This window comes from Mus musculus, chromosome 1 (genome assembly GCF_000001635.26).
Source record: "Mus musculus strain C57BL/6J chromosome 1, GRCm38.p6 C57BL/6J".
NCBI classification, from domain to species: domain Eukaryota; kingdom Metazoa; phylum Chordata; class Mammalia; order Rodentia; family Muridae; genus Mus; species Mus musculus.
Window position 1 is genome coordinate 151,748,735 of NC_000067.6, and position 12,967 is coordinate 151,761,701.

A 12,967-nucleotide genomic window follows, 5' to 3' on the forward strand; every position below is an offset into this window, starting at 1 on the left:
TTAGCCTGAGACTTGTCTTGTTAACTGGTTATGAAGTGGTCAGGTAATAGTTAATTTTCTCCCTACTCCTGTAATTTGGCGGCTATAATTGCTATATTTGCTGAAAGCAAGCTAGTCATTTTGTATGATTAAACTGTGTCCTAGTTAGGATTTCTACTGCTGTAGAACTATTATAAAACAAACAAACAAACAATACCATGACCAAAAGCAATTTGGGGAGGAAAAGGTTTATTGCATTTTACAGTTTATAATCCTTCATCTAGGGAAGTCAGGGCAGAAATTAAAGGCAGGAACCTGGAGGGAGGAGCTGAAGCAAAGGCCATGGAGGGGTGCTGCTTACTGGCTTGCTCATGTGGCTTGCTCAACCTGATTTCTTATGCTCTCCAGGACCACTAGCCCATGGGTGGCACTACCTTCAATGTGCTGGATGCTTGCCCATCCATCATTAATCAAGAAAATGCAGGAGCGAGGTGGTGGCCTTTAGGTCCAGCACTTAGAAGTCAGAGGCAAGCAGATCTTTGTGAGTTTGAGGCCAGCCTGGTCTACAGAACAAGTTCCAGGACAGTCAGGGCTACACAGAGAAACCCTGACTTGGAAAAACAAAACCAAACAAACAAACAAAAATGCTCCACGTGCTTGACCTATGATAGGAGCATTTTCTCAATTGAGGTTCCCTCTTCTCAAATGCCTCTACCTTGTGTCAAATTCATAGAAAACTAGCCAGCGTAAACTGTGTGCAACAGTTATTCGATACTTTCAAACCAATCAGATCCATATCTGAATCCTCTGCTCACTCCTTCTGTACTTTACATTGGGAAAAATACAACCTAACACTGAATCTTTGAGCAACTTCGAGAAAGATACAATTTCAGTGTTATAGCTAGGACTCAGATGGATAGATATCTTATTCACATTCTATTCAAAGTTCACCAGTCAGGAGTAGGCACAAGGTATAACAAGTCTATGAACAGGCATGCCATATACATGGGAAATGATCGCAAGTGGCAAATGACACACAGAATCCTGGGAACCCTATCCCCTCAAATTAGCTGTAAGCCCCCTGCAGAAGGGATAGGAAAGCTCTGAAGGTAACATTTTCTTATCAATTTCTTGTACAGATGCTCCATAGAATCCACCAGTCTTTAGTGGTACTGCTGTGCAAAGCTCATGTTATGGTTTGGCTGAAGGTAACATTTTCTTATCAATTTCTTGTACAGATGCTCCATAGAATCCACCAGTCTTTAGTGGTACTGCTGTGCAAAGCTCATGTTATGGTTTGGCTATGCTTGGCCCAGGGAGCTGGCTGTGGCTCTGTTGGAGTAGGCGTGACCTTGTTGGAGGAGATGTGTCACTGTGAGTGTGGGCTTTCTCATCCTAGCTTCCTGGAAGCCAGTATTCTGCTAGCAGCCTTCAAATGAAGATGTAGAACTTTCAGCTCCTCTTGCACCATGCCCACCTGGATGCTGCCATGTTCTCGCCTTGATGGTGATGAACCTGTAAGCCAGCCCCAATGAAATGTTATCAGAGTTGCCTTGGTCATGGTGTCTATTCAGAGCAATAAAACCCTAAGATAGCGCATTATCTGACGCACAGAAAAAGATGATGGACTTTAAAGGGGAGGCGGATCTAAAACCATATCTCTCACAGTTTGAAGTTCAAATTTTTTATCTGGAAGTGGTAAGCTGATTTTACAAGGAGATTAATCACCTGTGCAGACACATGTACACACTTAAACACACACATAAGCATGCAACAAATACATGTAAGACTGGGGGGAACCCTCTCTAGGTGCTAGAGATATGGCTCAGCAGTTAAAAGCACTAACTGTTCTTCCAGAGGACCTGAGTTCGGTTCCCAGCACCCACATGGTGGCTCACAACCATCTATGACTCCAGTTCCAAGGGATCCCATGCCCTCTTCTGATGTTCATGGAAACAGGCATGTATGTGGACAAATGCTCATTCACACAGAATCTTTTTTTTTAAATCATGCAGAATCTTTTAAGAAAATTATATAGACCAAAAGCTCGCAAGACTTTCTAACTGTACAGTCTCCAACCCCTCTTACAACTCAAAATGCCTTACAGGCGAGGTCACATTTTCTGAGGAAGGAAAGGTACCAGACATTTGTACATGCGCACATTCACTCCAAAACAGGGATGAGGCTTACACAAGGTATCTATGGCAGAATCTGTGGTCCCCCGAGTAGCACGGAGGCCCAGGAGGGTTAGTATTTAGGATAGGGAGACTGCTGTCAGTAGAACAAGGTAATGGGTAAGATCTGTGGTAGAGATTAGACTCAGGACTGTGGGCACCTCCACCCACCCAGGGTTCCTACTTTCATAATGGCAGCTTTCCCATTCTAGTCCATAGTAATGATAAATATCAATAACTACTATTTAGTGAGCTGTTCTCAATTTTTCTACATATTGTGAACACACATTATTTTGTTATCTTCACAGCAGCCCTAGAAAGTACAGATGCCAAGTCACGAGCACTTCCCAAAGTGCTGTGAATTCAGCCTTATTTTACAAGCAGAAATGCCGAGACACAAAGAATTTTAATAGTTGGCTTATGTGAACAAAACTAGAAATAGTAGAGCAATGGCTCAGAACTATTGTTCTTGGCCTCTATGATGCAGGAGCCTGAAGCTATTGACCAGTTGTGACTTAAGACCTGTGGCTACTCTAAACCGGTGAGAACCATGTGGGTGGTGTAAAATGAGCCTATAAGCCCTAAGGAAGAGCAATGAAAACTGGGCCTCACCTCTGATAAAGAGAGGCCATGGAAAATGGCTACTAAAAGAACAAATGTTTCCATTTTGTGTCATTACAAATGATACTAAAAGAGCAAATGATACATCTTGTATCATTACAAATGATACAGGAGCCTTACTTGGTGTCAACTAAGTGGTGAGAGCCATCTGAAGTGTTCTGAAGGTCTCAAATCATTGGTGACAGTGACTCATCTGAATTCCTCATTCCTTTCTGGAGTTTGGATGAGACAGTCAGCCACTCCAGGAGACAACCCATAATATTTACTCAGTACTTTTCCTAAAATATACCTTCTGGAACCTTAAAGTCCCAGAATGTAAATGCAGAATAAACGTTGCCTTGATTTAATACACAGACTTGAGTTCACAAGAAGAAAAGTGTCCTGTAAATTCCACATTATCAACTGATGGGAATATTGAAAGGAGAAGGATGGGAAGTCATTTGAGGAATGCTACAATAGCCACTTCCAAATCCTATTTTAGGAATACGAGACCCGTAGAATTAAAGACTATAGGGGCAACTGCTGTTCTGTGATCAGCCTCGTTCAGCTGCTCTCAGTCTCCCGGGACTCTCCTTGAGTCCTAAGAGAACTGATGTGGAGCCTCTCCCTGGTGTCCATATGTTTTCTACCCACAATCCTTCGTAGCCTCTGACACATCCAGGCAGGAAAGGGAACATATATATTTGCGTAAGATACAAGGCTGTGTAAACAAACTCTTAGCCAGTTAAAGGGCACCACTTTATAAACTGCCCTTATTAATTTTAATGGGCTCTACACATCTAAAAAACTGTTTTACATTCTTTAAAAAGCCCGTCTCTCTTATTCCCCTTGGGTGCTTTCCACTAATATTGGTTTTTTTTTTTTTCTGTACAACTCCAAGCTCTCCAAATTAACTTCCATATCATTTAAAAAGATTACTCATGTATAAGTTTGAAAACTAACAAATGAAAAATTTCCCAGGAGTCCATAAATTGGCAATTAGCTAATAATTCCTATTCCCATTAATGGGTTAAAATGGGATCTACTTTGAAATGTACTTTTGTGAATGTGTTTCCATACTGAATATGAATCTCCAGCTTAGAAATGTTAACTCCCAATTCCTTTTAGGTCACACCAGATTTTCCTATTTCGGATTTTGCAGAGGTTAGTGAAACATGGACTCAACTATTGGCTAGAAGTTGAATCACAGTGGGGAGGAAAAGACGCTTATTATTCAGGGAGTCAACAAGGAAGGTGTCCTGCCTACTTATGACAGCCTTTAAAACTTCAGTGTTAGCTGGGAGACAAGCAAAAATGCAGAAAGATAAACACTGAGGCCAGGACTTCCTTTTCAGTTCGTTGTTTCTTTAACAAGATCACTACTGTCTTATTGAGACCCAAAGACTCAGAAGTCTTTATGATTAGAACATCAAGAAGTCTAATAATAAATAGTAATAATGATAACGATCATAATATTAAAATCAACCTAGTTATTGCCAATAAGTTCCTTCAAATAACTGACTTGAAAATACATCTGAAAGTCATTAGGTATTTTTCTACTGTCTTTGTTCTTCGTTTTCAAATACTAGCTGATTGGTGTTGAACTTTGGCTTGTCCTGTTCTCTATGCCACATCCACACCAACTCAAAGGTATTTATTTACTTAGCTAACTTCGTCATTAAGGCTGCCAACAAGGATCCGGGATGGCAGCAATGCAGGATTGCAGGTTTGTAAAAGGGATAAACATCATTCAGAAATGAGCTCATGTGTACAGTATTCATATGATTACAGGGAAAGGTCATATTATTCTCACTTTATAGTGAGGAAACTGAAGGAATAAGAAATCAACACTTCTTGAACATGTCTAGTGGGGGAGACACAGCACTAGGCCTTTTAGAATAATCTGGTTATTTAGAAACAAGCTGGTTAATACCCCTCAAACGATCAAAATCTAGTGGATGTAAAAATGCACTAATAGAGACACAGAGTACTGTGGAAGAACAGGAAGGAGAGTGGTTTGAACACTTTCTGCAAGGTTTAGAACTGTTTTGTGGTGATGGAATCTAAGCCAAGTCTTAATGGTTTGTGGGCGTGGGGCAAAGATTACAGAATAACAGAGGAGATAGAAGAGCAAAGATAAAGAAAGGAAAAGAGTGTGAGAATTTACTTCGTAGTCGAATAGAACTTGAGGGCAGGGGCAGATCGAAGGCAGAGGGAGGAGGAATTCAGAGGGTTTGCAAATCGAAGCTTACTCTGTGGCAGTGTAGAGGAGACTAGGACGTTGCAACTGTTCAGCAAAGAGATAATGAGAGCTGGAACTAGGAAAATGTGGACTAGAAAGGCAATGGTCTGAAAGATAGTAGCGATAAGGATCTGGGTGATTTACCCACTGGTTGGACACTAGGAAAGAAGAGGGTGAGTAAACAGGTCTGAAGCATTAAATAATTTTACACTTGAGTTTCTCTTGGACCAGACAGAAAGGAAATTGAATGTAAGGCCAATGATCAGGACAGATATAAATCTAGAAATCAATCCGAGCAACAAGGTGACTTAATCCGTGTCAGAAATCACTAAAGCGAAACCCGGAGAGTACAAAGAAGCAAAGGAGTCGAAACAGAACCTTCAGGAAACACCTGCGTTTTTGAAAGAGGAGAGAAGGAAGAAAGGTTATTTTGTAACCCGGATGGTCAGAGAGATAAGACTTAAGTGGTGAGGCATTAAAAGCAAGAGGTTTCAGATAGCTCGATATTGCTGAACGGACAAATACGAAATTTACTGTGGCCACAGAGGTCACATCCAAGCTCCTCAACTCTGCCGCCACCTGCTGAAGTGGCACAAAAGAAAGACATGTGCTTTTGCAAGAGAAACCCACCTGTCATTTTACCCACAGTTAGCCTGCCAATCAGCCATTGCAACTCATTACAACATCTAGTCTTCACTAAATTAAAAAAAAAAAATCACTTTTGCATTGTACACTTCTTTCCTTCATGGGCTTTTAAGATAACTATTATTAATCACGTTCTTAGCTTTGCTTGGCCTCCTTCATTTTGAGTGTCCTGCTTAGTTGCTGGGGTACTGAATTAGAGGAGTAATTCAGGAGTTAGATTAGTGTTTGCTAACTTCTTCCAAGCCTTTGTGCAAAAGTTCAAGCTACGTGTGCAAAAGTAGAAGGACGATATATACATATTAGAGTTGTGTATATGCGCTAATGAAAGTAAAACTCTCACATGGTCGTCAAAGGTTCGAGTCATTTAGCTGTTGTTCATTTCCTAGTTTTTGTTTTGTTTTGTTTTGTTGTCATTTTCTCGAGGGCAGAAGAATATTTTCACTGTTCACCCAGGCATTCGGTACCGACCTGGGGGCAAGTCTCATTCTGTCAGCTCTCAGGAAAAAAAAAAAATCTTCAGGAAGAGAATGGCAAAGCACTCACGAGTCTCAAGGACTGGGCAGCCCACCGACGAGGTAGGGTTGGCCAAAGGTCTTGCGGAACACAGAACGCCTGGAACCTGCGTGGCCTTTACAGAATAGGACTACAAGTCCCAGAACGCAGGGCGCTACTAGGCAGAAATCTAGCAAGGCGCCTGCGCGTAGGTCTGTAGTCAAGCTGGAGGAAGCGGTGCACCTTGGGACTAGTAGTTCCTAGGTGGCAACTCCTGGGGTCGGAGGTGGATCGAAGGGACAGCTCCCTGCCCAGTCCCGCCTTTTGTCCACGTCCCGCTTCTCTGGGCCAATGCTAGGTCCTGTAGCTGCGGCCAGCCCCTCTCCGAGGCTGTCTCCATTGGTCCCGAGGCTATCTCACTTCGGCTCTACCCGGAAGTAGCCTTGGAGAGGCGGTTTCCTAGACTACGACACCGGAAAGCTGGGGGCGGTGCTCCGAGCCGTGGAGGGCGGAGGGTGGTGGCAGCGCTGGCGCTGGGGGACCGGCTCGGTGACTTCGGCAAACAGTTTGGCGCCGGCGGCCGCCAGCCTCACTCCACAGTCCGCCCTCGACACGGCTCGCAGCCTCCTCGCCGCCGGCAGCCCGCAATGTGGCCCACCGTGCCGGTGTAGCAGCTGCGCGTGCGCGGAACCGCGGGGCCATGAGCAAAGCCGGCGGCTGCCGGGGCTGTGGGTGCCGGGTCCCCCAGCGAGCGTCATGGAGCCTGGTGGCAGCGACGGCCGCGCTCTGTCTGGTGTTGGCCACGTCCGTGTGCACGGCAGGGGCCGCGCCCATGAGTAGGGAAGAGAAGCAGAAGCTTGGGTAAGGGTGCGTGGCTGTCCGGGTGGGTTTCCTCGCGCGGCTGCCAGCAGTGGAGGTGCCTGTCATTGCGCCCCCGGCGCACTGTGGACTTTTTCTGTGGTGACTGTAACAGCTGGTGAGGCTGGAGGACCTCGGTGCGGTGGACGGGGTCCAGGACGATGGGAGCTGATCCCCGGGATGTGACCTCGGGGGCTGTCGAGTGTCTCCTGGGCAGCCTGTGACATATGTAGTGTTGTGTCAGCGCCTCTGCCATGTCAGGGGCTGGTGGAGGGGCTACCGCCTGGGTGGCGGAGGCAGGGTTGGATGTCTCACCCAAGTGAGCTCCCAGCGGGAAAATGTTGCGGTGCTTACACCTGTTAAAGGAAAAGGGGCGTTCACCGGAACTTGAACTTTTCAGACTTCACTATCCCCCTTGCTGTGTTTTCTTTCCTAAATGGCACTTGTGAGCTAGAGCAGGCGATTTGATGCTATTCAGAGGCCTCGATTAAGTGTACCCCCTTAGAGTAGTTTTATGAGGCTTAAAAGTGTTCCAAAACACTATTTATAGCATTTAATCCAGTAATTCGAATACATCCGAAGTGGCACAAGTGACTAAGAACGAAGTGGAGAATCTCTGGATTTTGGCAAAACCGTGAAGTTAAGTGAGAGGAGAGGAAATGTGTGCCTGTCAGTAGCACGGCGAGTTGACTGCGAAAGATGCTTATTAAAACAGTGAAGTGGGTGGGTTTTGCTTGTCTGGTAGGTTAGCACAGAACACTAGAATGCACTGCTGATTAGTGAAGAGGTGAGAAAACTGGTGGGGATGTAAACCACGTGACTTATTGACACCAACTCCAGAATTTTAAATTGTGCTTGCTCTTTGATTCATTTCTTTCTCTGGAGAATCTATCCTACAGAAGTAAAGACACAATTAGAGATAAGTGTATAAAGGGGTGCATTTTGACAGAACAGAACAGGCTGGGGGGGGGTGTCATACATTTAGAAAGAGTTCTGTACTAAAGCAAGTTGTAGGTTAATATATAAATAGAAAGCATATTATTTTATAAGAAAAAATAGTTGCCTGAACTCAGGAAAAAATAACAGGTAACTTATCCCACAAAGGGAGGTGGAGCCATTAGGTTCTGACGTAGATACTTCTTTACTTCCGCCATTGCAAAAGAACTATACTAATTTTTAAATCACAGAGCAAATAAAAATGTGAGTAAAAGAAGATGAAGTGTTATCTATTCAAACAAAATTACCAGTGAATTCTAGACTCTTGCCTTTTCCTTTATAAGTTTAATGTATTATTTTGTGACATTTTAATGATGTTCCCACTTTGTTGGCATTTAACTCATGCCATCTCTAAAACTGTTATTCCATCGCGAGGTGGATGCTATCTCCACTGTGCAAATGAGGACATTGAGATTCAGGGTTAACTTGCTCAGAGTCTCAAAGCGGGTCAGGTTTGTGGTTTTTGGTTACATTTATATTTTTAACCTATGTCTGATCTCACAGTTCACAGTCTGTACAGTGCTGTACTTCCTTAAGATTTGGGGGAGGGGAAGTATTTCTATTATGGCTGCAAATATTTTCTTTGACATTCTTATTAAAATTTCTATATGAGTCATTGACTTGCCAGCCCCAGGTTCAGTCTCAAAAAAACCAAGCTGTACCCCCTGCGCCCGCCCTCTCCACCCCACCCCCCTCCAACCCTCCCATTCCACCCTCCACCCCTCCCCCCACTTTCCACCCCCCACTGGAATTGTGAACAGCTGCTCAGTTGCTTACACTCAAATATCTGATCATATGTAGTCTTTCAGGGAAAATATTTTTCAGGATAAGTGATCTTGCTAATATTTTTAGTTAACAGAGAATATAAATCAGTGCTTTATTGATGTTGGGAGGCAGGGTGACTTTAGAAAACCATTTTTAGAAATTATTTTGGAATGAAAAATTTTTAAATGGGGAGGATCAGATTTCCAATATGTCTTATACAGTTACTAAGTTGATATAAAACCATAGAGACTTTTTAACAGTTGAATACAGTCACTGTGTCTTTCTGTAGCTAGGTCCACTTTGAAGTTGATGTCATGGGACTTGCTGGTTGTTGCAGAGATGAAAGTGTGCCCTCGTATGCAATCATAATTTACTCATAATTTGGAAAATTGACAGCTCTCAAAGTTGAGTTAGCAAGTTAGAGGTTTTAAAACCTGTGATCCACCTCTAGGCTGTAGCATTTCCAGAGACAAGAGATTTCCCTTCTTGATATTAATCAAACACTTATTCTACTTCAGAGAAGGAAAAGTTAGTATATCCTGTTTTTATGTTAGTGCTTGCAGGTTTTGTGCGGCCTTGACTTCAAAGATGTTTGAAAGATTGTTATCATTTGCAAGATGAGGAATTCTCTAAGATAATGCTTAATATTCTGAAATTCTCTGGATCTGTGTAAATGTACAATATTTTAACACAATAGTAGGAAGATTTTTTTAGAATGATTTTATTTATTTTATATATATGAATATACTGCCTGTCTTCAGAAACACCAGAAGAGGGCATCAGATCCCATTACAGATATTTTAGAGCCACCATGTGGTTGCTGGGAATTGAACTCAGGACCTCTGGAAGAGCAGTCAGTGCTCCTAACCGCTGAGCCATCTCTCCAGTCCCAGGAAGAATTTTAAAACTACATTTGCCAGTGTGCAAGCGTGCCATGACACGTGGAGTCACAGAACAACATGCAGGAATTGGTTATCTCTCTCCACCACGTGGGTTCTTGGGATCAAACTCAGATTGGCAGGCTCTGCGGCAAGTGCCTTTACCCAACGAACCATCTTGCCACCAAGGTCTTGTTTTTAATGGGTAAGTGTTTTAAAATAGTCATAAAAGTTGCCAGGACTTATCTAGGTCATCAAAATGAAGGATACTTGACCTTGCTGGTCATTGCAGCCAGGATCTGGATATTAGATCTTTTCTGCCTGTAAGCTTCACTGTTATCAACAGTCATCTTTCATTGTTCTGAAGATGACAGTGTAGTATAATAGGAAGGGGAAAATATAGCCAGTCACTGTCTTTACTACCTTTTCTATCCCTGATTTTAGGATCTGGAACTTTGGGAAGAGAAGTGTTAGTGGAAGACTTGCTTCAGTGTTTTCCTTTGCTAGTTATTGGATTTGGCCCCGTCTGGCTCTCACGTTAGCTTTTGTAATAACACTTCATTGTAAGACTTATTTCTCAGTTTCTGAGACTCTGGTTTGGGCACCTAAAACCTCCATTTCAAACAGCTGTATTGGAAGTTGATACAAGTCTCTCTCTCCTCTTTTCTCCCTCCCTTCTCTGCTTCCTGTTTAAGGACCAGCCTCGGCCCTAACCTGAGAGCTAGAAGTCTCCCTTCTAACTCCCTTCTGAGCCTTAGAATTTTTCCTTTTGAAGTGAATTCTATTTTTTGAGAGTGCTCTTGAGAGATCAGAGTACATTAGAAAGTGTATCTTTTGGAAACGAGACAAATATGGTATGTATTTAGCTAGGCATGAGTGGTTTCACTCAGCTTACTGGGCAAGGCAAAGGCTTGAGAAAATGTTTTTATTTCATAGTAGTATCCCCCACCTCCCTACTGCCCTTAGTAGACTCTACAGACTAAGCAGTAAATGGTGCTAATAACTATTGCTTTGAGTTGTCTAGAAACGCTCCACTCCAAGAGTAAGTTACATAATAATGTTAATAGCGGTAGTGGTTTTTTCAAGACTTGCTTTCCTTCTCTGCCATTCTGACATGGATCATTCAATAGTTTTCTTAGGAAAAAAAAAAAAAACCCAGAAGTTTTATATAAATTGCCAGGTCTAGGACTAGTAAAATCCTGGCCCAGTTCCTTGTGGTGAGGTAAGAAAGGCTTATTACTCTACTCTCTTTGTGGTATCCTAGCTTGTTTTATGTTTTTATTAGTGTGTTTTTATGAGGGAGAATTATGTTCCTGAAGTGCAGTAGATAGAATATACAATAACTTTTCTCCCTCTCTGTTTTTTCACAATTAGAAATCAAGTCCTGGAAATGTTTGATCATGCTTATGGCAACTATATGGTAAGTATGAAGCTATCTGTGCATACCGCTTATACGAACTAACTATACACAGGTAACTGGGAAGTTTTGAAACCTGAATTACTAATGTATATTTTTAAATAAAGCTTTTTGAAAAAAGCAGGACAAATGTAAGCTAGCAGGGCATTCCTGTTGGCGATTCGTATGGAATCAATTTATTGAGTAGGTAAGAAATTGAAAGCAGATCATGAAACTGTGTGTGTAAGCAGTTTACTTTGGTTCTGGTAGCAGTTGACAATGCACATAGGTAAAGAGGAAAAAGATGTTGTGTCTGGCTGTAAGGGATGTCCTTTAGGAAAACTACAACTTACCGTACAGACCTATGAAGCAAACCATTGCATTAGAGAGACTATCACCTAGCTCACGTCCAAACGTTATGATGTGGACTCTGAGTTACGCATTTTGCTTTCTGCTGAGCCAGTATTTAAAAGTTTCAGAGCTACTGTGAGATGCAGCGGCAGCTTCCACTGTTCAGGAAGAGAAGCAGGCTCCATGGTACAGAACGGGAGAGAAGATAGCAAGCAAATTTTAAGAGTTCAAAAGGAAGTTTTGCATAAAAATTTCTATAATTTTGTAAAGAGTTTAATCAAGTTATGCTGAGAATTTCTTATCATTTCCTTGTTTTTACATTTAAAATATACCAGGAGATTTCCAATGATTATAGCCCTAATAAAGTATAGTTAGCAAAATTTGACAGAGAGCTAACTCTAATTCTTTTTAAGATACTTTCCACTCGATTCAGTAAATCTATTTTCACTTATATAGGACAGATATCATTATATATCATTATCATTATTCCCTTTATATATTTTTGTATTTTCTTTTCTTTTCTTTTCTTTTTTTTTTTTTATATGTCTGTGTGTGAATGCTCACAGAGGCCAGAAGAAAGCATCCAGTGGCTAGGAGTGACAGATGAGGTTGGGAGCCACCCAGAGTGCGTGCTAGGAGTGAAAGTCAGGTCTTCTGGAAGGGCAGTGAACGCTTTCAGCCACCTGTCATCTCCCAGGCCCTGTTTTTATATTTTAAACGCATTTCATATTTGATAGCCGCCTTCTTTTTTACCATTGCTTGGCTAGAGCGAGGTTTGACTTTCCGTAAGTTTTCTAGAATCCGATTGTTAGGAAGCTTTGGGTATAAACATTGAAAACATGGTTTTAAACTTACTACTCAGTGTAACGGTAGCCACTCCTCTAGTATTTCTTTCAGAATCATTTACTCATGAATTTTGTTTAGGGGAAGTGTAATTGAACAAGTCGAGGCTAGTTATGGTATAGAAATAGCCAAATGGACCCCTAACAAGACCTCAACAAGACTCCCGAGTTGTAGCCAGCTCATGCAAGTAAACTTTTGATTCCAAAGTTGAGTAAAATAGGAGACAGCCAAATGGATTTACCACATTTTACTCTAAGTAGGGTCCTCTCCTTAAAGATTATATTCACTGAGTGTATATATCTGTTCACGTGTGTGTTCACGTGTGTGCATGGCAGACAGAGATTGGCACTGGATCTTTCCCTCAGTTGCTGTGCCCCTTGTGCTGTGAGACAGGTCTCACCGATGCTGAGGCTGACTCACACTCTGGCTAGACTGGCAAGCCCAGGGGTCCTCCTTTCTCTGCCTCCACAGTGCTGGCATCACTGGCATGAATTGCCATGTCCGGCTTTTTGTGTAGGTTCTCAGGAATCTGAGCTCAGGTCTTCATGCTTGTGGGACAAGCACTTTACTGACTGAGCCATCTTCCAAGTCCTTAGGAACTTCTCTTTATAAAGTATGGTATCTTTAATCTATGCCCCCCTCTAAGTGTACAGCAGAACGTCTGTGGATATGTACTCAATGGGTTTGTGGTAGAGTGGGCATCAAGGACAACCCTCACAAGACTTCATGACCCAATTCCTAATGTAAC

At 42.4% G+C, this 12,967-nt stretch overlaps 1 protein-coding gene and 1 long non-coding RNA gene across 17 annotated transcripts in view; one reads left to right on the forward strand and one right to left on the reverse strand.

Annotated features, from left to right (window-relative positions):
• Window positions 1-215: 215 nt before the first annotated feature.
• On the reverse strand, window positions 216-6,284 carry 2810414N06Rik (RIKEN cDNA 2810414N06 gene). 3 transcript variants are annotated; one of them, NR_151473.1, is made up of 2 exons: window positions 6,184-6,284; window positions 216-1,494 (listed from the first exon to the last, which is right to left on the reverse strand). It is a non-coding gene; the product is annotated as an RIKEN cDNA 2810414N06 gene (long non-coding RNA). The 3 variants fall into 3 exon arrangements; NR_151475.1 differs by having other exon boundaries at window positions 6,109-6,284; NR_151474.1 differs by lacking the exon at window positions 6,184-6,284 and adding an exon at window positions 5,981-5,993.
• A 325-nt stretch (window positions 6,285-6,609) lies between these two features.
• Edem3 (ER degradation enhancer, mannosidase alpha-like 3) overlaps window positions 6,610-12,967 on the forward strand; it is a 66,985-nt gene continuing 60,627 nt past the window's right edge. For 8 of the 14 annotated variants that reach the window (XM_006529795.2, XM_006529796.2, XM_011248061.1 and 5 more), the window contains exons 1-2: window positions 6,610-6,993; window positions 11,004-11,049. In XM_006529795.2, the coding sequence (XP_006529858.1) occupies window positions 6,833-6,993; window positions 11,004-11,049 (207 nt within the window). In that variant the 5' untranslated portion in view covers window positions 6,610-6,832. The remainder of the gene's footprint in view (window positions 6,994-11,003; window positions 11,050-12,967) is intronic. The other 6 variants (XM_006529797.2, XM_017322085.1, XM_030242231.1 and 3 more) reach the window with 2 other exon arrangements.